General features: G+C 37.1%; 1 protein-coding gene across 3 annotated transcripts in view; it reads right to left on the reverse strand.

Annotated features, from left to right (window-relative positions):
• Nucleotides 1–19,579, reverse strand: part of BTAF1 (B-TFIID TATA-box binding protein associated factor 1) — a 93,437-nt gene extending 73,858 nt beyond the window's left edge. The window contains exons 1-4 of one of the 3 annotated variants that reach the window (XM_019943902.3): nucleotides 19,289–19,579; nucleotides 7,137–7,260; nucleotides 3,684–3,798; nucleotides 1,811–1,957 (exon numbers count right to left, since the gene is read on the reverse strand). In XM_019943902.3, the coding sequence (XP_019799461.1) occupies nucleotides 1,811–1,957; nucleotides 3,684–3,798; nucleotides 7,137–7,260; nucleotides 19,289–19,302 (400 nt within the window). In that variant the 5' untranslated portion in view covers nucleotides 19,303–19,579. Of the gene's footprint in view, nucleotides 1–1,195; nucleotides 1,256–1,810; nucleotides 1,958–3,683; nucleotides 3,799–7,136; nucleotides 7,261–19,288 lie in introns of those variants that run through there. The other 2 variants (XM_019943975.3, XM_033841599.2) reach the window with 2 other exon arrangements.
• Between the last annotated feature and the right edge of the window lie 7,436 nt (nucleotides 19,580–27,015).

Consider the following 27,015-nt stretch of genomic DNA (forward strand, 5'->3'; position numbering starts at 1 on the left):
TACTACAATATGGATAAATCTTGGAAATATTCTGCTAAGTAAAAAGAAGCCAGTCACAAAAGAATACATATTATATGATTCAATTTATATGAAATGTCCATAGTAGGCAAATCTATAGCTACAGGAAGTAAATTAATGGTCCTTAGGGATGGGAAGAGAAGGGAAGGATGTAGGGTGGTTGCTAAAGGATACAGGGTTTCTTCTTGAGACAATGTTCTAAAATTAACTACACACAATTGTGAATCTACTAAAAGCCACTGAATTGGACACTTTTAAAATGGGGATTTCTATCGTATATGAATTATATCTCTCTAAAGCTACATTAAAAAAAAAAATTTAAGGCTACTCTACCCAGAGGGAAAAACACTAGGCATCCAAAACGAAGGCTACTGGATTATAAGTTTAGTACACTTACAAAGAGCCTAAAATCCATCCTCTCATTCCAGGGAAAGTACTATTGGGGAAAATAACCAACTGCAAAGGAAACTCAGACTGGCACCTATGCAAATCATAATATGTGTAATTTATAAATATGTAGAGACCAACACAGATGAGCAGATATTTAAAGAAAACCTAATTAGAGGGTTTTAATGAGCACTCTTCAGCATGCTATGACTTATCAGCATTAAAAACTGAATTCCAAGAAAACTGGGGTTCCCAATCCTGCTTACATATCAGTCACCTGTGGGGCTTTTTCTTTTAATATACAATTTCCCAAAACTCTCCACAGATCTATTAAATCAGAATCTTTAAGATACGACCCAAACACGTACTTTTTTGTAAGTGACAAAAGTGACACTGACTTTTATCCTTAGATAAGGGCCAATGATCTCTCATCATGTCCATGGGTACACTAGTAAGATTAGTAAACTTACTAATTAGTAAACTTAGAGATAACTTTTTCAAATTGGAAAGTTTCTGAAGACTTCTACCTCCCTTATTAAAAAAAAAACTGTGCTTTTCTGGAACTTAAGCAAGTTCTCCTCTTAATTCTCTCCATAAATAATGACACTAGATCTTTCAATACAAAGTATATTAGGAAAGAAGAAATGGGTATTTGACATTTTTTTAAATAAACAAATTGAAGATCATTTCATTAACTTAGACAGATATGCTTTGACTAATAATAAATTATCAACAAAACAAAACACTGTTCTGTTTTGGTTTTAGTCAAAAAAGCAACTTATTTACTTACAGAAATCCATTAAAAACATCAAGGTTTTTTCCACTCAAGGCATCAATCTTGAATGGCCAAAACATTTATTTATATCCAGATGGATTCTGTAAGTTTAAAGATAATGGGACAATTACCTATCTAAGACTTATTTTTCATTTTTAGTTTTTGCTTTGGTCATCAGCCTAAGTAGATCCAATTATTTAAATGTTTAAAACATATGATAAAAAGGAAACTATCATAGCCTCTTAAATTTCCAGAATTGTGAAAACATTACCACAATCTGTACTAATCCTGGCTTTTAAAATCTATTCAACTGAAGCTCTTGGGTACCACTTTACAATTTCTATATTGAAATACTGAAATATTAATATGTATCTATTAATGGTGCACATATACATATATAGTACATATTCAACTAAGGGAAGAAAAATATTCCTGTAGTAGCTTTAGACAAAGTGCTTCTGGTTACCTTCCCCACCTGCATGCCCCACACCTCAAACTGAAAACTTCAGTGAATTTGCATTTCATGACATCTATTAGATTTTGCATGACTGATAACATAGCACGCCAAGTAACAAACTGGTCTGAATGCATGCATTTCAGACTTTTTTCTGTAGGACTACTACTACATACCTGATTTTTCATCTTGTACTTCAAATTCTGCACCAGCAGATCCCAAAAGTGATGCCCCATGTTGTAATAATCTACATATATCAAATCTGTCAAAATTCAATCGATCTGTAGTAGATGAATCTTCCATAGCACCTTCTGAAGTAGTTTCTAGATTAGGTTTAAAAACATTTGATTATATAGCCAAAGTATAGAACGAAAGAAAATAGCATCACTTCAGGGGGAGCAGGGGGGAGGGTATTTTAAGAAAAGTAAAATGTGGAAGAAGTAGAAAAGCTACTGTGAATTTACTTATGATCAACTATTATTTATGAAAAAATTATTTAGTAGGTGGCTCCCTTACTACAAAGTATCAGAATGTCAGTGGGTGTGTGTATAACTTTTTGACTATGAAAGCACAATGTCATATGAAGAAATGCATCCCCATGTTGAAATACGTATGTTAAAAATCGTGCAATCTGTTAAACAGTTAAAAAATACCAAGGTAGTTTATCATAGTGATAAATTGGAAGATAAACATATTCATAGAATATATTCATAAATAAAACTAGTGAGCATCATCATTCCCTATACCTGAGGAATATCTAGGACATAAAGGAAGTAATCAATAGGACTCTTTTCTCATAATATAAAGCAAATTACAATCTCCTGGCAAATTGCTAAAATTAAATATCCAACTGGGGTCTAAAACTATCTATAAAATGTTCTGTATTCCCCCAAAAAGGTTATGGCATTGTAAATTTTTAAATGTACTGTAATTGTTCACTGACTTAATAGTTCGTTTAACTGGCATTTGCATATAATTCATCTGTAAACTAAAGTATAATTGCTAAACTGAAAGGGAACTGCTATGAATATCTTAAAGTTTTCTAATGATAACAAGTAACCTTACTATATATTTTAATGCTACTGTAACTACTTTAAAGTTTTTTGGGGGATTCTCTGGTGGTCCAGTGGTTAGGATTCCACCCTTTCACTCCAGGGGTTGTGAATTCAATCCCTGGTCAGGGAACTAAGATCCCACAAGCTGCGCAGCAAGGACAAAAAAAATTTTTTTTTAAAAATGTGTTTTGAAAAGAATTTGAGTAATAGGCTGGAATGGAAAAGGTTCTTTTCTAAAACAAGTTATAACTTCTTCTGGTTATATATTTCTTTTGATGAGAGAAGACAAATTAACACAATCCCTCAAAATAATAGGTGAGGCAAATTAAAGCAAAAATTTTAGACGAGCTAAGACATATGATAAAAGTCATGTTATCAAAGTGACTTGAAAACGAAATGCATTTGTACCATATTAAATTCTCACTTAATTAAAATGTATACCTTTATCTATTTGTAAAAGCATACATTCATTTTTAAATGTCATATATAATAGGCAGTCAGAAAACAAGTAATTTCCACTAAAAGACATCTAAAAGACACATAAAAAACACTAAACACTGACCCCTCCAAATATCCACACATAATCGTGCTTAAATTTAGTAAACAATTACACTATTTTCTCAGCAACAAGAATAAATAGACTGTTTCAAATATTTACATTGTATTGATTTCTTTTTTTAGAACATTAATCCTTGAGGGAAGTAATAATCTCTAAATCAAGCATACTGTAGAATAATTTAAAATATATGTGAGATAATGCAACTATACTCCAATAAAAATTAATTTAAAAAATAAAGAAAAATAAATAAAACATATATGAGAAAACATTTTGTCTAGTATGTTTTTTAAAACATGGTGAAAAATCACAGTATTCATTATTATTTCCTGACAAGACTGCACCTAAAAAGCATGAAAATTAAGTCTTTAAAAGTGAAATTACTAAAATATAGAATGTGTAGTTTTTACTGCAACCGACTTTTCCACTTAAAAGCACCTTGTTTGGTTCTTGGCATTGGATTCCATTCAGGTACATTTTTCACTATAGCTTCAACAGCTTGTCCTGCTGCAATCCGGGTATCCCAATTTGTACTCCTTAAATATATCAACACCTTAAAAAATTAAAAATTAAATAGTTATATAACAAAAAATATTGTTTTTTCAAAGTGGCCAAAACAGAATGCTTAAGTGCATTTTAAAAATAACATAGTTTTTAACATAGTAAAAAGCAAAGTGCATATTATTCATTAAGTCCCATTACTTAATACAGAGTTATAAAACTAGTAGAAAAGATGAGTTCAGCAAGAGAGCAAGATGTAACATCAATATACAAAAATCAGCTGTATTTCTGTACACTTTCAACAATCTGAAAATGAAATTAAGAAAATAATCTCATTTATAATAGTATCAAAAAGTATAAAATACTTAATAAATTTAACAAAAAAAGTACAAGACTTGTATATTGAAGACTACAAAAAAATTCAAAATACTACTGAAAGAAATTAAATAAGACCTAAATAAACATCTCATGTCCATGGATTGGAAGACTTAATATCGTTAAGATAGTAATACCCCCTAAATTGAATACAGACTCAATACAATTCCTATCAAAATCCCAGCTGGCTTTTTTTCAGAAATTGACAAGTTAATCCTAAAATTTATATGGAAATGTAAGGGACCCATAATCATCGAAAGAATCTTGAAAAAGAATAATAAAGTTGGCAGCCTCACACTTCTTGATTTCAAAACTTACTACAAAGCAACAATAATCAAGATAGCATTGTACTGGCAGAAGGACAGATACATAGATCAATGGAATAGAATTTAGAGTCCAAAAATAATACTATGTGTCTATGGTCAACAGATTTCAACAACAGTGCCAAGACAATTCAATGGGAAAAAAGGGGTTTTTTCAGCAAATGGTACTAGAGCAACAAAATAATGACTTAAAATCCCTACCTCACACAAGACACAAAAACTAACTCAAAACAGACCAGAAGCCTAAAAATAAGAGCTAAAACTATAGAACTGTTAGAAGAAAACATGGGGATAAACCTTTGTAAACTTGGGTTAGGCAAAGGTTTCTTAGATATGATCTCAAGAGCACACAAGTGATGTATTTAAAAAAAGAAAAAAAAGATAAATTCGGCTTCACTGAAATTTATAACTTTTGTGCTTCAAAGGATACCATCAAGAAAGTGAAAAGACAATCCACAGACTAGAAGAACATATTTGCAAACCCCATACCTGATAAGGGGCTTGTATCTAAAATATATAAAGAACTCCTACACCCCATTAATAAAAGAACACATAGCCCACTTAAAAATGGGCAAAGGATCTGAACAGACAGGTCTCCAAAGAAGATATAGAAATGGTCAATAAAAAAATGAAAAGATGTTCAATGTCATTAGTCATCAGAAAAATGCAAATCAAAACTACAATATCACTTCATACTCACTGGTACGGATATAAACAAAGTCAGTTAATAGTTAAGTGTTGGCGAGTATGTGGAGAAATCCAACATCTCATACATGCTGTTGGGAATGTAATATGGTGGAGCCAGTTTGGAAAGCAGTCTGGCAGTTCCTCATAAAGTTAAATAAACACAGTTACCATATGACCCAGCAATTCTGCTCTCTGGTATACACCCACGTATGAAAACATACATCCACACAAAAACTTGCACACAAATTTTCATAGCAGCTTTATTCATAACAGGCCAAAAAGTGGAAACAACCAAAATGTCCATCAACTGATGAAGAGATAAATAAAATGTGCTATATCCATACAGCATTATCCATATCCATACAATGGAACAATATTTGGCGATAAAAAAGAATGGAAAACAAAACATGCTACAATATGAATGAACCCTAAAAATAATACTTTAAGTGAAAAAACCAATCACAAAAGGTCACACATTTATATAAAATGTTCAAAATAAGCAAATCTATAGACAGAGGGTAGATTAGGGGTTGCCTAGGACTGGCTATGGGAGGGGGAGTGATGGACAGTGACTGGTAAATAGGCATGAAGTTTCTTTTTGGGGTGATAGAAATGTTTTAAAATTAGATTGTGGTGATGGTTGCACATATCTGTGAATATGCTAAAAATCACTGAATTGTACACTTTATCTGGGTGAATTGTACGGTATGTAAATTATATTTCAATAAAGCTGTTTTTTAAAAAATAAAACCAAAGGCAATAGGAAAACACGAGGGCAGAGAGGGCATAGGAGGTCAGAAGGTGCTGAAAACAAACTTTGCCTCTTTTGGAATTACTTGATGGCAGCCATATGGTGGGGTCTGAGTTAAGAAGACCAGAACTAACTTGGAAGTCTGGAAACCTTTTCTCAGTTCAGCACAAGTTAGTCTTGTTCATTGTTTCCAGTTTCAGCTCATTCAGTCCTCCATCTCTTCCCTTGGGATGAGAATAAATGGGTATACCTCTCTATCCCCACACCTTTCACATGAGTATGGTATTGCCTCATACGCACCCTTCTCCATTCTGAGAATATGGAGCCTGTAGATGCCAAATCACTACCTCTTCATCGACATCTTGGTTAGAAAGTTCTGATAGTATCTAAGTGGGGAGTGCATTGGAATGAGAATCGCTGTTAGCCCCTATGATAGGAACAATAGAGTGCAGGTTTGTGTATGATGACAAAGGGCTTAGAACTCCTACTCATAGGAAGCAGGGAGGGACAAATCAGAATGAAAGGATGAGATAAGACTGGTGGGAACAGGGATATATTGAGTCTTCCTATATCTGGGCTATCATAGTGCTTCCCACCTTATCCTCTATCCACCGCTCCCACCCCCCTAAACACAGATACAAAGCACTCCTGTTTTTACTTTGCATGCCAGAGAATTAAATACATGGAATTTGCTACTTACTATCATACAGTCACACTTCTACAAGCCCACAGAGTTCAGTAAAAATAAAGCATTGCTTAGGGAAAGAACATGGGCTAGGATTATGAAAATACTTATCCACCAAAGCAGAAAGGCTCCACTTCCAAAGAGCTAATAACTAAGAATGTAACAACTAGCTTCTCATATATTTCCACCATTACCCATGAGTACTCATCCATTTGAAGACTGCCAACTAGTATAATTATTAGCTGCTAAGAACAAGTCAGACCACTAAAAAACTAGATTAACAACTTACTTTGTTACCAAATTGGATCAGATTCAAATCTGTGCCACAGGCCAAAGGTTCTATATTGTCAAACAAACTTGATGCAAAAAACAAAATATTTTAAACCTTGTGACAAACAAAAATAGCAAAAATTTTAAAATATCTGGAGAAATATCGAGATATTTAATGGAATTTGAAGACCACGAAGTGTCACTAATAAGACAATTTCTTTCTCTACTTTTATGTTCCTGCCCATGGATAAATTTCTACAATTGTATTATACTAAAAGAAAACAAAAAAGAGTTCTTACTTTAGATAAGAGATTATTTAGCTCGTGGGGATGAAGCTTCACCACTTCTCCAAGTTGCTGTGCAGCAGCTTTTCTTGTAACTGGAGTAGTGCCAGTATCCAGTAAGATAAAAAGACGATCAAGCCTAAAATAACAAAAATATAATGCTTATTCTAAAATGTTTCTTCATATGTATAAGTCTGAGTCAGTAAATGTACATATTAAGCACCTATGAAGAAAGATTTATGGTAGGGTCCCAGGAGATAATCTAACCTCTACTCATAAGGAACTTGCTATGGAGGTGGAGTGAAAGGGTAAGGCAAACACACAACTAGAATATAGGGTCCAATACAAGTATTGTACATGCATGGATACATACAATAAGACACATGTCAGAAAAGACATACAAAGTGCTTTGGGGAGTGGGAATGGAGGCAACAAACACTACATCCCCAACTGTATAATACTGAGAAGGCTTTCTAAAAGAAATGGTGTATGAGCTGGACCTTAATGGTAGAAAAAAATTTCAATACTGGTGATGAGGTGGTAAAAAGGAAAAGGGGGAGATACATCTGGAAGAGGGAATAAGAAGAGAACAGCAATAAAAGGAGACTATATTTAGGGCAGTGAGTAAAACAGCCTGGTTGTAATTCAGGGTACACTTAAGAGAACAGTGGAAGATACAGCTAATATTGTGGAGACCCTTGAATTACAGCTCAGCCATGAAAGTCTTGGGTCAAGAAAGTGATGGGACTGGAGCTATGCTTTAGAGAGATTAGTCTGGCAGCAGTGTGAAGCATGAAGTAAAATGGAAGGAAACTTTCAGAGAACTTTCACACCTGAACTACAATCTAAGACTAGAAAGAAGTTGGGGGAAACGCTGCAGAAGTAAAACACCACGATATAGTAATTCCATGAAATGTCAAGGAAATGAAAGGATTCTGAGACTCTGAATTTTAGAAATGAAGATATCATTAAAAGATATGGGAATAACTAGTGGAAGAAATGTTATTGAGAAAAGATGACAAGTTTATTAGTGGCAGGAACAGGAAAGCTGGGGGAGACCAAAAAGGATAATTGAAATAGAGATCTGACGTTCAGGAGAAATTTGAGACGAAAGATATATAGATATATGAGTCATTCGTATAGAAGTGACAGATACAGCAATAAGATCTCTGAGGAAAGAGCTTGTAAAGATAAATAGCATAATGGGACAAATTCCAGAGCCACAGCCCCACGATTCAAATCCCAGTTCTGCCACTTATCCAACGAACAGTTTGGAATAAAACCACAATGCCTTATACCTGGAATAAGTGGGGAGAAATGGAAAACTGTGTCCCTTGTTCTGAGATACAGAAAAATCCTAAGATTTTAAAAAGGCAAAGAAACCAGTAACTACCACCAGCAGTCCACATGGTAGAAGATCTAGCCCTTCCACCACAGTACTCATCAGGTTCAATGAGGCAAATGGATGCCACAGATAACAAAAGGAAGGCAGCTTCATATCCAGAATAAATGGGTACTTCAAACAAGATGAAGGGTGAAAAGGGGCAAGGTTATATTAATTGTGCCCAATCCTATATGAGGGGAGATTTAGAGAATACACCTTTAAATGTCATCTAATGAGGAAAGGAAAGCAAGCAAGGTCCCAAAGTTAAGCATGAGCATTAAGTATTAATAAACTGCAGAGAGACTCGTATTTTACTTCTGGGATTATTTTTCTTTCACAAAGAGCTAAAAACTTAGAAAGCAAAGCTCTAAAAACCTTTTACGAGAAAATATAAAGCTATAAGGGGGCAAATGAAATAAGCAGGGTTTTTCCTTTTCTTACTTTTTCTTTTCGAAGGGGTAGTATTTATAAAACTAGCCAGTCACTGATAAGCACAAAATCACTGTAACTGGTAAAAAAATATATATATATATAACTAAAATAGATCTTTTTCAGTCAAGAAGGCTAAGGGTACTATGAAAACTTTTCAACTGCTTCAGAACAAAACACTAAGAGGTGACGTTCACATTTTTCAGTTAAGGGTATGTATAAGAAGGACATGTTTCAAGAAAAATATCTGAGGTAATTAAAGCCAGCGAAATAAAGGGGAAAAAAAGAGTAATACAACACATTTTTTGCTTCCAATATACTGAATGGCACACAGAGTGATTTTACAGAAATTATTTCTAAAAAACATGCAAAAATCAATTTATTTTATACACTGTGCATAGACACACCCCACCTTTTGACACAATATTTCTCCTTATCCATTCAAGGCTATCTAAATACTTGTCTTTACCCATTCATTCTTCAGGCCTTGCTACAGGATTTGATGAACAGTGACTCACAGATAATGGGACAAAAGGGAGAAAAAAAAAATTTTCTGACAGCTGGTTTTCTTAAAGTTCTAACACTAAGTCAGACCCCAAATCCCTTCCCCATAAAATGACTTCCCTTATACATCCCATACATAACCCTAAGAATGCTCTTTGACGTATTTTCATCTTTATAACTGATTGTGATGTTAAAGTTACTGAAACTCTCTCTGAACCTTCACAACAAATAAATGCCTATTTCCATGACTCTGATTTTGAATGCCTCTGCTCAATGAAATTTGCAAAAAGAAATTTTAAATAATCTATAAACAACTTTCTATCAAGGCAAATATTCATTTTAAATCTATATTCTATGGCAGGCAAAATTATCAAAGATTAAATGTTTTATTATAAAATTTATGTCTTACGTAAAATTTATGCAACAGTGGACTTATATTTGCATATGATGCATGCATTCTTTATAACAATATCGGGCTCTCTTGTATGTGTACAGTTCACATAAACCCAGGACTTTCTTACAGGAAAACAGTGGTAAAATGGAAAAACAAACTAGACTGGAAGTTAGGAGACAAAGCACTACTTTTGTCACTTGTTAGAAGACTTAGATAAGCTCACTTAACTTTGCTTAACCTCTTATTTTGTAGGGTTAAACTAGATTTAGCCATATTTTATAGCTTCACATCATTGTATTTGTTTTAATAGGTTTTTCTTCCCTTATATACCACAGTGTTTGTCATATCTTTGACTTATTTGATGCAAAGTTCCCTAGACTGCACCTCTGGAAAGACTTAAACTACTTCATAATTCCCTTTTTTTTTTTTTTTTTGGCTATGCTGGGTCTTCGTTGCTTCACACGGGCTTTCTCTAGTTGCGGCAAGCAGGGCTACTCTTCGTTGTGGTGCGTGGGCACCTCATTGCAGTGGTGTCTCTTGTTGCAGAGCAAGAGCTCTAGGCACACGGGCTTCAGTAGTCAGGGTGCGCGGGCTCAGTAGTTGCAGCACACGGGCTTAGTTGTCCTGCAGCATGTGGGATCTTCCGGACCAGGGATCGAACCCGTGTCCCCTGCATTGGCAGACGGATTCTTAACCACTGGACCACCAGGGAAGTTCCCATAATCCCTTTTTTGATGATGGAGTTTCTGCTTTTGTGACTAAAAGCAAAGCTGGCTGCAAAATGAACACTCTAAGGAAGTGACAATACTAACCTGTTTATAAATCCATGTGTAAAAAGTTAAAATAAAATTGATAGTTTTCCCCAATCATTTCCACTTTCCTCAAGTCCCAGTTGCCATTCCCTATTCCCTAAAAAGGAATGGACTGAGTAGATCTCTAGATTATGGAACAAGAACTATCTTGTTCTCTACTCATTACCTCTAAAGGGCTTTACACTTATCCTCTTTCAATTTCAGATGAAAAGACAATCCTCACTCTTCTTCAAGACTTACATAAAGTCCCGCTATTTTTTTTTTTACCATCTCCTTCTACCCTCATTCAATTATCCTTTCTCCAATATCTTAAATCACTGCCTTAGTAATCTATTCCCTTCTATCTTCAAATATCCAGAGGTCCATCTTTAATGAGAAGATAAACTGCTTGACTTCCATCTTCTAGAACACTTTCTTTTTGCTGCCAAGCATCTTGAACAAGTGCTTAAAATCACTTCTTTTATCTCCTCACCATACCCAACTTAATCCCTATAAATCAAGTTTCTATCCTTCTTTACTACTAAAATAGCACACCTGAAGGTCACCAATGAACTTCTAAGCTCTAAATCTAATGTTGTTGTGTTTTTTTGTAAATCCAATTTTCATGAATCTTCTATGACATGTGATTTCAGCAAGTACCCCATTCTTAAAATATTTTCCTTCCTAAGTTTTCACAACATTCTGTTACCCTGTTCTTCTCTGAACTCTTAATTCTTTCTGTGGTTTCCCTACTCTTTAACACTCTTAATATGAACATTCTCCTAGATTCAATCCTTGGCTGCCCATCTCTCACCCATTTCTCCTGTAGGAAACTGTAATTTGTTTAAACTATAACACAGTAAAAATAATCCCCAAACCTAGCCCATCTGGGAGCTCCAGTGCCACACTTTCAACTGCCTGATGAGCATAACTCAATACTAATGTGATCTCATTGCTAAATTTACTTCCTAAAGCACTCTTTGATCAAATTATTACCTTACTCTAAAACTTTCAATGGCTCACCCTTACCTACCAGATAGCAATCAAAAACAAAAAAGTATCTCCCAAACAGGGTCCATTTTGGTTTCCACAATTTTGTCTACCCTGTTTCCGCTACTTGGAATGCCTTTCTTGGTCCAGTTCTTCAGCTAGCTCCCACCCATCAAGGTTCAGTTCAAGTCCTTTACCTTCTTGAAACCATCTCAGACTACTATACTATTATATCCTCTTCTAAAATCCACAGGGATTCTCATCTTAAATAACCATTTTGGCATTTATTATGCATTTTTTGGCATTATACATTAATTTGTCACGTGTTGTCTTATGCTCGTTAGGCTTCACCTCCTTCAATGATTCTTTTTTGTCCCCCACAATACTATGCACAGTAGTCAAATATTTGTTGAATACTTGGTATTTACTGTAATTAAAATTATAGATAAAGAAAAGTTCAAGTTTCTTGGGACAGGTTTAAGCACCATTTTTAAGCAAAGAAAGAGGGTGTTATATTACAATTTTTTTTGCTTCCTTCAAGAAATATCCTTAATCTGTCATAGCTATATTACATAAAAACAAGTTATAAAAATAACAGAAGTGATGCTAAGGCAATGAATGTTTCACTAAGTGAAAAGATGAACACAGCAGTACTTTAGCAATCTGAACATCACGGCAGTTACACTTGCTCCAAAGAGCAAGCGGAAAAAGACCACACAGTAGGCACTGTATTCCTTCAATAATTTCTACCCTTCCTAAACTTTCCTTTAGTCCTCTGCTACCCAGCTTCATTAGAACCATATCCTGCTCAAAGACCTTCGACTCCTCTCTAACCTAATGCTGACTCTGCCTCACAACCACACAGTTCCTCCTGCTTTCTTCGAAGTCTTTTATCCCAATGCCATGTCATGTCAGCTCTGCTCCCTCACCAGCCAACTGCCCTGAGGGTAGCAGATCAGCTCACCCTCTCATCCAATTCCAGGCTTGTTTATTCTCACATCTCCCACCTTTTGATAGCCAAATTTGCCTCCCTGAATAGAGGAATGGGGACCCAAGAATGCTTCTTTAGTCCTCTTGACTCAAAGCCCCTTTTGGAGTTCTCCATTCCTCTCTCCAGGACAACAGATTAGATGCCACACAAAAGGAAGAACAAAGGGATGTGCAGACCAGGATCTCACAAGAGGGCAATCTGACCTGTTACTCCAAGATAGCCAGCTATGAGGCAAGCAGGGTAAGCATCAGCGCCAGGCCACAATGGAAAAGGCTGGTATAATGAACTGGTAGGGGACAGGAAAGGGCATGAGACAGAGTCAGTATTATGTTGGAGGGCAGACAGGGCCCTTGATGAGGGAGAGGTCTGAAGGCTAGGTGATCAAAAGAAAAACGAAGTTAAAAGAAGGGCTGATTGAGGGAACACAGTACTTACCACGATACTTCTTTTGGCTAAACCTTATGTTGCATAACAGCTAATAGAAAAAAATGACATTCTTCATTCGCCGAAGGATAGACAGATGGAGGAGAAAGAGGTAACAGATGTCAAGCCGAATGGAAGGTACCAAAGACTGTAGACGAATAATTTTAATAAAACATAAGGCAATTATATTTGACAGTATCCACTGGTTATGAATCTACTGATGATGATAATCTGGCCCATTTTCAATTTGGATTTTAATTCACAGAAATAACTATAAAAGATATGATTCATGTTTATTTTACAAACCTGTGATTTCAGAAAACTGCTCTAAAGACTGCCTAGAGGGAAGAGGGAATGGGAAGACGTGTGTGGGATTAAGAGACACAAACTACTATGTACAAAATAAATAAGCAACAAGGATACATGGTACAGCACATAATAACTTTAAATGATGTATAATCTATAAAATACTGAATCACGACGTTGTACCCCTGAAACCAATATAATGTTGAAAATTAATTATACTTCAATTTAAAATAAAAAGTTGTTTAAAAAAAAAGACTGCCTAGAAAAAGGAAAGTACGTGGGAGTTTGTAGAGGTTATGCTGGCAACTGTGATCTAACTTCAGCTGTTCCCATTATGATAATTCATAAAGTAAAAATATAAAAAGAAATCATATGCATTTTGCACTATAAAATGTGTCCTAGATTACTATTTCATCATTAATAAACATATATATATTGCATTTCCACTCCTAAGCCATTTGAGGATGAAAAAAAAGTATAAGATATAACTTCCTCAATCTACTTCCAATCTCAATATTCTCAGAATAAATTTAATCACTCTGAAAATTTATGGAAGGTCTACTGGCAGAATACTTACGCAGATGGCTTTGTAATCTTAACTAAAAGGGAATGGTCAGTGAAGTTTGTCCATTTTGTCATACATTTTTACATTTACTATTTGAAGTTTTAACTTTTCTGTGTTACTTAGGGAATAAGAAAATAAATAGATGATATGAACACTGTACTTAGTCCTACATAATATCATTAAGCAAGGAAGTTATGGTCAAAAGAAACAACTTCCAAGAAATTGTCTAGACTGATGTTTTAAATGTATGCCTTCTAGTTCCTACTGTGGGTTATTTGAAACTATGTTAATGTTATGTTTTTTAAACAAGAAAGTAGATTAATTTGAAATACCACATAGGACACTAAGAACAAATATGAAGATGTGAAACCACACCAAAGCCAGGTGCAAGGGCAGGTGCAGCTAGATAATTTACATTCCCCCCACTCCCACTCTAGAACACAAACAAACTCCATGAGAATGGGAACTCCATTTTTGTTCTTTGCTGTATCTCCAAGCACCTAGAACATAAAAAGCACTCTGTAAATACTTGTTAAATGAGTGCCGAAAAAGGACAACCAAGTTGCGTTATGTCCTTCAGGCCATATTTTTTTCTAATCTCCGCCTCTTGCATGACTTTATCTTAAAGACAAAATCTAGGTTTTGCAGGAAAAATATCTGTGGTTTTAAAACTTCACTTGAAATTATACACTTTAAAACAGTGAATTTTGTTATGTGTATAGTACTTTGAGAAATAAACTAAAACAGGGAGGAATTTACCACAGGGATTAAAATGGATACACTTATATAATGCCTCCTCCACCTTTCCTAGCTTTTTGTCCCTACATTTTTTAAATAACAAAATATTTGATACATTACAATTTACAACAGTGCCTTCTGTCAATCTTATAATGGATAGAAATTAGCAATGATGGAGGAATAGGCCTAGCAAACATAAGCAACCTGTGCTGTCCTATAGGTAAGATTATTTTACCATTTTCAAGAGCAAGGACCCACTGTAATTTGCCCCCGCATCATGAAACCTCCTTTTACTTGGCAGAACAGGCCATTGAAACAATGTTTCTCTGAAGTATCAGCAATGCACAGAGAGAATTATCAAAATTGAGCAAAGTTCTGCTCACATGTAGCAATTTGTTTCTTCCAGAAGAGGGTATGTTCCCTTTTTTCCCCTGAATCTTTTCTGAACACTGCATCATTTTTAAATGCAAAGAATATGTGTCACAGACTTAAGGCACGACTTCTAAAACAGTCAAGTCATAATTACCGTCTCGACATTTTAGACATGAACTTTACAGCAGAGATCACTCAGGAAAAATTCTCTAAATTATATTTTTACATTTTCTCTATATGATCAAGGAAAAACTAAGTTCATAATAGCTAATCAATGTATAACAACAGTCAATCAATTGTGGCATAAACAGGCAAAGGTATCAAAAACAATCTTTTTAAAAAATCTGTATTAAGCCATGGAACCCAACATCATCACACATTTCACCTACACCTTCTGTAATGAGCATAAGTTTTAACAATCCCTCTAAGGTTGCCTTTACTATTGGTGACTCAACCCCAACTAGATGACAGATAATACAGGGAGAGAGACTCTTGTGAGCCTCTACAAAACAGTATTCAAAGATTTAACAATTATAATTCAAACTGTTTGCAAATAACACTGAAAGCCTGTAATATATACTAATTTGTTTTTTTGCTGAGGTTGATTTTATGGGAGCAAGTCAAGTAGCTAGTGAGTGAGCTTGGCTGACCTTCCAGTATTCACATCTTAAGGGCAACATTGTTCTCCTACATGTGTATGCTCTCTTTTATTTAGGGTCTAAAGGAGTCATACATTTTTCAGTAGTATTTCACTGCATTTTACAGGAATTTCAAATGCTATAATTGTATTTGCAATTTTAGAGAGTCACAAAGGTTTTTTTTGGGGGGGGGGGTGTTTGTTTGTGGCAAGATTTAACTCATCCATGGATCAAGAGTTGACCATACATTTCATGATCTGCTACATTCTTATAATTCAAGGTACATTAAAACTAGGCCTTTATAAAACTAAGTGGGGTCTAAAAATTTTGATTACACAAAATGCAGGGTTACATTATATCCAATTTGCATTATAAAAGACCATGCTATATAAACTTATAAAACTAGTTCTGGGGCTTCCCTGGTGGCGCAGTGGTTGAGAGTCCGCCTGTCGATGCAGGGGACACGGGATCGTGCCCCAGTCTGGGAAGATCCCACATGCCGCAGAGCGGCTGGGCCCGTGAGCCATGGCCACTGAGTCTGCACGTCCGGAGCCTGTGCTCCACAACGGGAGAGGCCAAAACAGTGAGAGGCCCGCATACTGCAAAAAAAAAAAAAAAAAAAAAAAAAAAAAAACTAGTTCTGACAATGTTTATTATATTTTTAAAATTATAATTCTGGCTAATAGTCAAAGCTATAAAGTTTTTCTCCCTCAGGGAAAACTGTAAAACTCAGAAGCACTCATTGAAAAACACCAGAAATACCCTACTATATATAAATTACAGAAAAATCATGAGAGGAATTAAAACAAGAAACAAAAGCACTCTTTTATTCCTTTTTTTAAAAATATATTGAGCACCTACCAGGAACGAGGCACTCTCCTGAAGATAGAAAGATCAAAGACATTCCCTTCTCTCACAGAACTGATGCTCAAGCAGGGGAGAGAACAATTAAACAATCACTTACAAAGTATGATAAATATGACTGATAGGAGTACACATTGGTGCAAAGAGCTCAGATGAAGGAAAACCAGAGAAGGTCTCCCAAACAAAGTGACATATGTATAGGCTTAGGGTTTAGACCTAAAAACTAAGGTTGGAATTAGCCAGACTTGGGGGGAAGGGGGGAGGTAGGAAAAATGTTCCAGAGAAAAAGACTTGGAGGTGAGAACAAAGATTCAGAATGAAGGGGAGTGGAGAAGAGAGAGAGAGAGAGATGCAGAGAACCTGAGACAAGATGAAGCTTAAAAAGGTAAAGTAGGAACCAGATCACAAATGATCTGTTAAGATGTGTTGGTTACGGAATGTGGCCTTTATCTTAAGGCAACAGAAAACTAAAGGGTTTTTAGCAGAAAAAAGGCCATATTAAAATTAGCATATTAGCAAACAATAATATAACTGAAATGAAGAATAAATTAGAAAGAGATGCCATGGGAGGCAGGAAGAGCAGAGTGGCTGCCGTTACAGGTGTCTCGGATTAGAGATGATGGTGGTATGGAGGAGGGCTGTGGTAATTAGTATGGAAAGAAAAAGACTGGCCAGAGAAAGATTAGAAAGGTTGAACTGACAAGATTGGATGTGGGGACTAGCTAGACTGGGGGAAAGGAAGGGAGAGCAAAGTCAAATATTATTCCTAGATTTCTGGATCTTGCAATCTGAACTTAATATTTCCCTTCTATTGGAAATACTTACAAGGTTCTAAAAACATTACAGTTTCTTTTCAGTTACACACATTGATATAAACAGTGCAAAAAATATTTTAGATTTGGTTCTAGCAAATATGATTTTTATCTCTTGAACCATCTTCCACCTTTTCTACAATAAAGTATTAAAATGAGTCTGTATTCCACACCAAAAGGAAATTTAGTTAATAAAGACAGGTGCTCAGTGCATGGAGAAGACCAGCTTGAAATTAAAAGTTTGCTATCCAAAGTGAACCCTCAGATGAAAAAGTCAAGGACTGACAGTATCCCCAAACCAGAAAGTGTCTCAAAAGTGTTTTCTGTGAACCTATTATATTACCAAAATAAGCACAGGACTAGCTCTTTCATAAAACCATGACAGGCTTTCTTTTTACAGCAGAATTTGATAGAATTTTGGCAAGCTAAATAAAAAAGATCTATAGAAAAAAAGAGCACCACCCTTTGAAATCCAATGTCGAGAACAAAAAGCACTTGCTTTCAAAACTCACTCATTCATTCAGAAGTTTAGGTGCTCTAAACTTCTGTAAATAGATTAACATTGGCCAAGGAGATTAGGCACCCTTTAATCTTTCATTTTGTCTCTATAAAACTATAACCAATACTGTGAACATATACCGTCTACTCAGGAACGAAATTTCAAGAGCTACTCATTCCCTTAAACGTTTTACCACCTTATAAACAGAATACCATATTAAGTTTGTATATCAATGTATTTATAATGTATGTATTTATATAGTCATATGGGGGTAACAAATTAGATGGTACACCTTTCTGTCTTTGCAAAAATTGAAAATACTACTTGTATACTCTCGAGGCGATTTTACATATCACAAAATAAGAATTTCCTCACATTGAACGGATTCAACTAATCTATGAAATAAAAATTAGATGCCCCATTACAGGTATCTTAGGACCCCTTTCACCCAACTCCCATGGGTTTCTCCCATGAACTCTTTTATCAGTTATCTAGGGAATCTGTGAGGGATGGGTTATCATTTCATTTGCAAAACAGGAATGTGTTAACTATGAAAAATGAACAAAAACTATGTTTTCTGAACTATCATCATTTTCCCCTTCAGTCTATGTGGCAGAAGGACCCATTTCTCACGAAAACTAACAGTAAACTTGGCGAATCCTGACTGCTATCAGAGGGACTATCCCCTACTTACACACACACATGTCCACTAATTTCAAGCCTCTGACAAAATGTACTCTCCCCACTCTCTCATATTGGAGGAAAGGAGAACTTTCCTTCTATAGCTATACAAATAAATGTCTTGCTGGCCTTTCTACAGTTTCCTATCGATGGGCATCGCTTCAAACTAGTTTAAGACTCGCGATACATCTTTCACGCCTTAGGTGAGGAAGATGATGCTAATACAATAATTTGCTAAAGATTACAATGCTGACGACTGAATGTGTACTGTCAAACAAAGCGAAGAATTATACTGTAATGTAAGGAAAAAGTCCTCAGGAAAGAACATATCCCTAAAGCCGTAAACGCAAAATTTTAACATAATTAGAAGGCCACGTAGATAATATTAACTCAAAATCTCCCCGACTTCGACAGTTGCTACCAAGTTTTCCCGTGAAATGGAGGTTAGGGATCGGCCTTAAAATGCTCAGAAAGAGAAGAGACTCTCCCAGAACTGAAAGGGGGAAGAGAAACCAGAGAAGAGAAACATGGTGAGGAAAGAGAAAAACTAGCCCTAACGCGCCAAAGGGTCTATTCAACAACAAAAAAGACATTTTTGAACCGATTTACGAGGGGTAACCCGAGCCCAAACCCCCGCAGACCGAAGGGCGAACCGCGGAGTCTGGGGAGGAAGGCACCCGAGCCCAGTGACAATAGGAACCGTTCCTTTCTAGGAGTGGGGGCTCCGAGAGGAGACCGTGCCTCGCCGGGCCGCCTTCCCGTCCGCTCGGGAGAAGCTAGACCCACCTGGAAACCGCCATGGCCGGGCGCCGGCGGTTCGGAGCTCCCCGCGAGCGACGCGCCGCGCTACCGACGCGCTAGTTTCCAGGGAGCGGAGCGGCGCAGGCCCAGGCCACGGAGCAGATAGGAGCGGCCGGTGCAGCGCAGGATGTCCCGGCGCGGGCCCTCGGGCATCTGCCCCGCCGCCTACCAGAGCTCGTCCCTGCCGCGGCCCGGGAGCAGGGGTCTGAGACGTCGGCGGAGGCAGCACTCCTCCGACCCGCACGACTTCAAACCGGGTGCCCCCAACCCCGCTCTTTGCTGACGCAGGCGTCGGCACGCCGGACTGAGCGTCAGCGCGCCGGAAGTGACGCCAGCTCACCGCCAGGGGCTCCGCTCCGCCGCTGAGTATGAGCCCTTACGGCCTGGCGGCGCGCGCCGCCAAAACAAGCTGTCTTTGCTCATCTAGAGGGGGTCGGTAGTCTTCATACGAGGCGAGAGAGGAGAAATGAGTCCACTTATTTTCTAGGGAAGGAAAAGAAGCGATCTAGCCAAGGTTCTGGGAGTTAAAACCTTTGCTTCTAATTCCTCACTGCCCCGATCTCCATCTCACCAGACTGCTTCTAGAGAAAGCAGAATCCACAGGACCATAGCATGCTCTAGTCCAGGTGGCGATGCCAGTGGGAGGGGTGAAATCCAGAAAGACCTGCAACGGCACAGAAGACACGGCTCGAATGTTTGCCATCTATCTGCCATATGTTCTGCCTAGGTATTGGAGGGAAGGTATTCTGTCAACCATTTTGCCATGTTTGATTTCTTAATTGCTTGTGTTGTTGGTACCATGATTTTCTCAACCATATTTGAAAACTCTCAGCCATTTATTTATGTATTTATTTATTTGCTTATGTGGCTGTTCAGTCGCTTAATTTATTAGGCTTTTAAACATTCTTCTGTCACCTAGTGCAGGCCCTTATCACCTTAAACTTGATTTTTTGATAGTAGTCAAAGTAATATTTCTCCAGCTTCAACTGAGCCCATCTTAAAGGCCTCCAGCAGATTAATCTTCATGAAACACTGCTTTCACCGTGTCACTCCTCTGCTTATAAAACTTATCCATTGGTTTCTTATTATCTGTAGAGGCTTTGCCTCAACCCTGAGTCTTTTTCATCTATAAAATGAGGCTAATGAGAAGTACTATAGAAATAAAATGAGGTCATGTATCTAGAAAAGCTTACAAGAGTTTATAAAGCATAAAGGGAAAGAAACTAACTTAAGAACCTATGTGTTAGGCATTTGGCATGCATTATCTCATATAATTTGTAGGCCAACCCTGTAAAGTAAGCTTTAATCTTCATTTACAGGTGAGAAAACTAAGCTCAGGAAGGTTAAGTAATTTGCCCAAGATCCAAGCTACTAATAATATTTACTGTTCATTCTTAAACAAATATTAATTTGGCCCCTGCTCTATGCCAGACACTCTGCTCGGCACTGTTTTATACTATTAGACAATATCTGATTAAGCTGATGTTCACATGTCTTCATATTTCACAGCCTCCTCCCACCTGCCTTTTCAGTTCATCTAACACCACTGAAACTAACAAGCAGGTACATTTACTGATTGTACACTACATTCATTTATTCAGCCAAAATTAAGTACCTACCACATGCTAAACTCTATACTAGAGATTAGGGCGTCTAAAGAAACCAAAAACAGATAAGGTGCCCACTCTAGTTGAACTTACATTCTAATGGGAGGAAAGAGAGCGAACAGATAAACAAGAAAATATCATGTTTGTATGCTATGGAAAGCAGAATGCTGGGATAGAGAGGGTGATTAGAGACCCCAGACTGGGTGATTAGGGGGAAACAAAGAAGGAGCTTAATTTGAGGCCTGAAGGACAAGAGGGAGCCAGCTATGTGAAAACCTGGGGAGCCTTCCAGATAGGGGATACATCTAGTGTAAAAACCTAAGAGAAGCTGGCTATCTTGGGAGACAAGATGGGAGAGGTAGAAAGGGGCCATTGTAAGGTATTTGGATTTTAGTCAAGCAATAGGAAGTCATAGGAGGGTTTTAAACATGTGAGTAAAATGATCTGATATACATTTAAAAAAATCTTACTCTTTAGTATCCAAGAGGTAATTAGATATATAGTTCTAAAGGACATATAGAAGAGAAGAAAAGGCTGGTGTTACAGATTGGTAAGGCATAGTGTAATAATCAAATATATTGAAGTCAGACTGACTTGTTTTTAAATCCTTCCTCACCACACTTAACAGTTGTGTGTCCAGGGAGTTGTATAACCTTTCTAAGCTTCAATTGCTTCTGGGAAATGGGGACAATAATAGCACCTTATAGGGTTGTGGTAAGGATATAATGAATATAAAGCATTTAACCCAGTGACTGAAACTTTAAGCACTCAAAAACATTATTAACTACATTGAGTGTTCTTTTTGTTAACTATGCAACCTTAAGCAAATGACTTACCTTTTATGTCTCAATTTCCTCAGCTGTGAAATGGGGATAATATTAGTACTGGTACACAACCCTTATCTGAGACCCTGGCTAGAGATGGTTTTCTGAATTTAGAATTTTTTAGATTTTGAAAGGTAATCCAGTGCATATTATGTCACACCCTAGCAGCTTCTAGGGCAGCACCCCATGGTCAAGTACATTTATAGTTCTGCAGCAAAACATAGGAATAGCCATACTAAGAGGACTAAATAAGAAACTCTAAATAGATGCATGGCAGTTTAGGTCAGGTTTTGCTGCCAGACGCATTTTTTTTAAAGTATCATTCAGACCTTTTTCAATTCCAGAATTGTAAATAATGGATCATGAACCTGTACTTTGTAAAGTTGTTGTAAGGAGCAAATGAGTTGATACATGATACACTTAAGAAATACTAAGTGCTAAATAAATTGTAACTATTATTATTTTTTTTTATCACCAGAAAGGTGGCTTCAAAAATCAATGGCAGGACTTCCCTGGTGGCGCAGTGGTTAAGAATCCGCCTGCCAATGCAGGAGACACGGGTTCGAGCCCTGGTCCAGGAAGATCCCACATGCCGTGGAGCAACTAAGCCCGTGCGCCACAACTACTGAACCTGCGCTGTAGAGCCCATGAGCCACAACTACTGAGCCTGCGCTCTAGAGCCCGCGAACCACAACCACTGAGCCTGTGTGCCACAGCTACTGAAGCCTGCGCGCCTACAGCCTGTGCTCCACAACAAGAGAAGCCACCACAATGAGAAGTCCGTGCACTGCAACGAAGAGTAGCTCCTGTTCACTGCAACTAGAGAAAGCCCGCACACAGCAACAAAGACCCAACACAGACAAAGAAAAAAAAAAAAAACTATACCCAGTAGGGTGGCTATTATAAAGCGCACGCGCGCGCAAGAGAGCAAACAAAAAAGTAAATAACGGGCTTCTCTGGTGGCACAGTGGTTAAGAATCCACCTGCCAATGCAGGGAACAAGGGTTTGAGCCCTGGTCCGGGAAGATCCCACATGCCGTTGAGCAACTAAGCCCATGCGCCACAACTACTAAGCCTGTGCCCTAGAGCCCATGAGCCACAACTACTGATCCCGCGTGCCACAACTACTGAAGCCTACGCACCTAGAGCTCATGCTCCGCAAGGAGAGAAGCCACCTCAATGAGAAGCCTATACAACACAACGATGAGTAGCCCCCACTCGTCACAACTAGAGAAAGCCCACACGCAGCAACGAAGACCCAACGCAGCCAAAAATAAATAAATTATATTTTTAAAAAAGTAAATAACAAGTATTGGCAAGGATCTGGAGATACTGGGACGCTTGTGCACTGTTGGTTGGAATGTAAAATGGTGCAGCCACTATGGGAAACAGTATGGAGGTTCCTCAAAAAGTTAAAAATAAAATTAGCATATGATCCAGCAATTCCACTTTTGGGTATGTGCCCAAAAGAACTGAAAGCAGCCGCGGAGCAACTAAACCTGTGTGCCACAACTACTGAGCCTGCACTCTAGAGCCCACGAGCCACAACTACTGAGCCCACGAGCCACAACTACTGAGCCCACGTGCCACAACTACTGAAGCCCACGTGCCTAGAGCCCATGCTCCACAACAAGAGAAGCCACCGCAATGAGAAGCCTGCGCACTGCAACAAAGAGTAGCCCCCGCTTGCTGCAACTAGAGAAAGCCTGTGCACAGCAGCAAAGACTCAACGCAGCCAAAAATAAAACAATAAATAATAAAAATAAATTAATTATTTAAAAAAACTGAAAGCAGAAACTCAAATATTTATACACACATATTCATAGCAGCATTATTCAAAATAGCCAAAAGGTAGAAGCAACCCAAGTGTTCATCAACCGATGGATGCATAAACAAACTGCGCTATACATACAATGGATTATTATTCAGCCTTTAAAAGGAAGGAAAATTTGACACATGCTACAACATAGATGAGACTTGAAGAAGTTATACTAAGTGAAATAAGCTAGTCACAAAAGGACAAATACTGTATGATTCCACTTATATGAGGTATCCAGAGTAGTCCATTCATGGAGACAAAAAGTAGAATGGTGGTTGCCAGGGGATGGAGGAAGGTAGGAATGAGGAATTATTGTTTAATGGGTACAGAGTTTCAGTTTTGGAAGAAGAAAAAAGTTCTGGAGCTGGATGGTGGTGATGGTTGCACAACCATGTGTGAATGTACTTAATGTCACTGAATTGTACACCTAAAATGGTTAAAATGGTAAATTTGGGGGTGGGATGAATTGGGAGATTGGGATTGAAATCTATACACTACTGATACTATGTATAAAATAGATAACTAATGAGAACTTACTGTATAGCCCAGGGAACTCTACTCAGTGCTCTGTGGTGACCTAAATGGGAAGGAAATCCAAAAAAGAGGGGATATGTGTATACGTATAGCTGATTCACTTTGCTGTACAGCAGAAACTAACACAACAGTGTAAATCAACTATACTCCAATAAAAGTTAATTTTAAAAACAAAATACAAAAAAGAAAAAAATGGTACAATTTATTTTATGTGTATTTAACCACAACTTATAAAAAGTAACTTCTAGTAAGACGTTACCCCTTTCTGACATGGCATAGCACATCTGTGTGCCCTTATGTTTGTTTTGGGGGCAATGTTTCTGACAGAAAGCATGGTCTCGAATGTCTCCTTTAATAATTATGACTTTCCAGTAGCAAACTTTTTCACTGTAATTAGTGAAAAATGTCACTAGATGTCACTCTTTAGCTGAAAAACTATTCCAATTTGGTTCAGTAGCCGATAGCTATAAGTAATTCCAGAGCATCAGATAAAAGCCTGTATATAGTGCTTTGCTCATACAAATACGGTTTTCTGGGAAAGAGAAGGTTTCCATCTGTGAAATGTATTAATAAGCTACTCTGTTCATGAAATTTATGTTAATGTTTATTAACTTCATTGGTACTAATTGTTTTTCACTATAAATTGAGTTTGTGTAATTAAGACATAACTAACTTTGTAAGTGATAGTGAAACACAAAGCTGAAATGTAAAGATCATTTATCATTGAAAGTCAGGTGGCTTTACCACTAAATGATGTGTGACATTGGGTAAGTCCTTTAATCTCTCTGATTTCACCAGAGTAGTAGAAACATCCTTTCTTAGGTCAATATACACTACCGTATATTTGCTCTGTGCTAAAACATATTTAAGTACACTCTAATTCTAAAATATTTTGGTTTTTATAGTAGTAATCAAATTGTAACTGTTGAAATACAATACCAATGGGAGTTCAGTAACAGAAAATACTGCCCACAAGAAGACATTAGGAAATATAATGAGACTTCTTGATGTCCTGAGGGAGTATTTTAGGAAAATACTTGTATTAAACAATTATAGTCAGAGGTATAAACTCTTGAAATAAAAAAGATCACATTTACTACTGAGAACAGTTTTTAAAAGATAATGGAATATCCTAAAGTGTAAAAGAAAAATTGCTTTGTTTACCTGTAAAATTCTTAAGATTCAAGAACACATTGATTCTTAAAGATTAACCATTTGAATTGGTAATATTACACTATAATCAAAATAATTTTTTAAACTTCTAATTTTTGTAAGAAGTTTGTAATTGAGTTATAATACCTAAAAACAATCAAAAGACCAAATGCTCACCGCTGGATGAAATGCTGGACATTATAATGCATCAATAAATGAGGATATTACATTTTTATTAGTAGTAACAGTTATTAGGATTAAGAGTATTAGGATGAGAAAAACTATCAGAAATGGTAGGTAAAAATATAGAACTCAGAATGATATAAAAAATAGAGTGTAAATCGTGCCCAGTTAAGGATATTGACAGTTGTTTTATTTAATTTCATTATATTTAACTCTTAAAACTTAGATCTTTCTGTTTAACTTTTATCTTCACATGATTAAATATGTAAAAGGAGAGGGGGTGTAGTAGCTAAAGGGTACAGAGTTGCTTTTTGTGGTGATGAAAGTGTTCTAAGATTAACTGTGGTGATAGTTGCGCGTATGTGTGAATATATTAAAAACCATTGAATTTGACACTTTAAATGGGTGAATTGTATGGTATATGAACTATATCTCAATAAAAAGTAGGTGAAGGAAGCACTATTCAAGCTTTTTTTCTAATACTGCAAATATAGTTATGAATGCCTATTTTTAAAAGAGCATTGAAAACAAGTGGTTTGGGGGGGAGGGATAAATTAGGAGTATGGGATTAACAGATGCACACTACCATACATAAAATAGATACACAAAGATTTACTGTGGAGCACAGGGAACTATATTTAGTATCTTGTAATAAACTATAATGGAAAAGAATTTTTAAAAAAGGAATATAGATATATCATATATATGTATAACTGAGTTACTTTGCTGTATATCTGAAACTAACACAACACTGTAAATCAACTATAATTCAATTAAAATAAATAAATAAAATTCAAGTAAAATATGTAAAAGGAAAGAAAAGAATGATTTGTTAAAATTCGCGTGATTATTTTAAACACTGGAAGCAAAAAAGATTTATATTTCATGTTACATTGCCACTTCTATCATACATCTGTGTGTCTGTGTGTCCGTGTGTGTGTGTGTGTGTGTGTGGCACGGTGGTGGGAAGTCTCCCAGGGAGAGAGAGAGAGAAGTCTGGGAGGGGCATAGTCGGGGAGGCCTGTTCCGTTCCATCGATAACACGTTCATTCACTGGAAGCCGGCTAAAACAGACTAATCCTTCTTGCAGTCATTCCCTCTATCTTAACAAGGCTCCGCCACCTCGCCCAGAACTCGGTAAGTTCAAAGTGCAGTAAAAGTGCGTTTTTCCAAAGAATAATCTGAAATGACACTGTAGATAATTTACTGGAGGGTGGAGAAGGGAGGGGGTGGAGGAAGGGGTGGAGGTGGTAATTATCAGGCATCGCTTTGCTATCATATTTGCAATGGGGAGAAAAACCTCAATGCGCAAATAGTTTCAAAAAGATTAGACAGTAATTGGCTTTTTCCCAGGAAACCTCTTCAGAGGGGCCACTCGCAAACTGCTGCTGCCCACTGAAAACCGAGGCCCAGAAAGTCTGGGGAGGAAGATTGGCAGGTGCCTGTGCTTGGGCCAAGGGCTGCGCCCGACTCAGTCGGTAGCCGTCTCTGCCTCTGTCCCCAGGTCTAAGGGATGCTGCTATCCTGGCCCTGCTACCACTGAAGCGCTCAGGGGTACCTGGAAAGCCGACCTGAGTGCAGACACCACGAGCC

Source organism: Tursiops truncatus, chromosome 16 (genome assembly GCF_011762595.2).
Source record: "Tursiops truncatus isolate mTurTru1 chromosome 16, mTurTru1.mat.Y, whole genome shotgun sequence".
NCBI lineage: Eukaryota > Metazoa > Chordata > Mammalia > Artiodactyla > Delphinidae > Tursiops > Tursiops truncatus.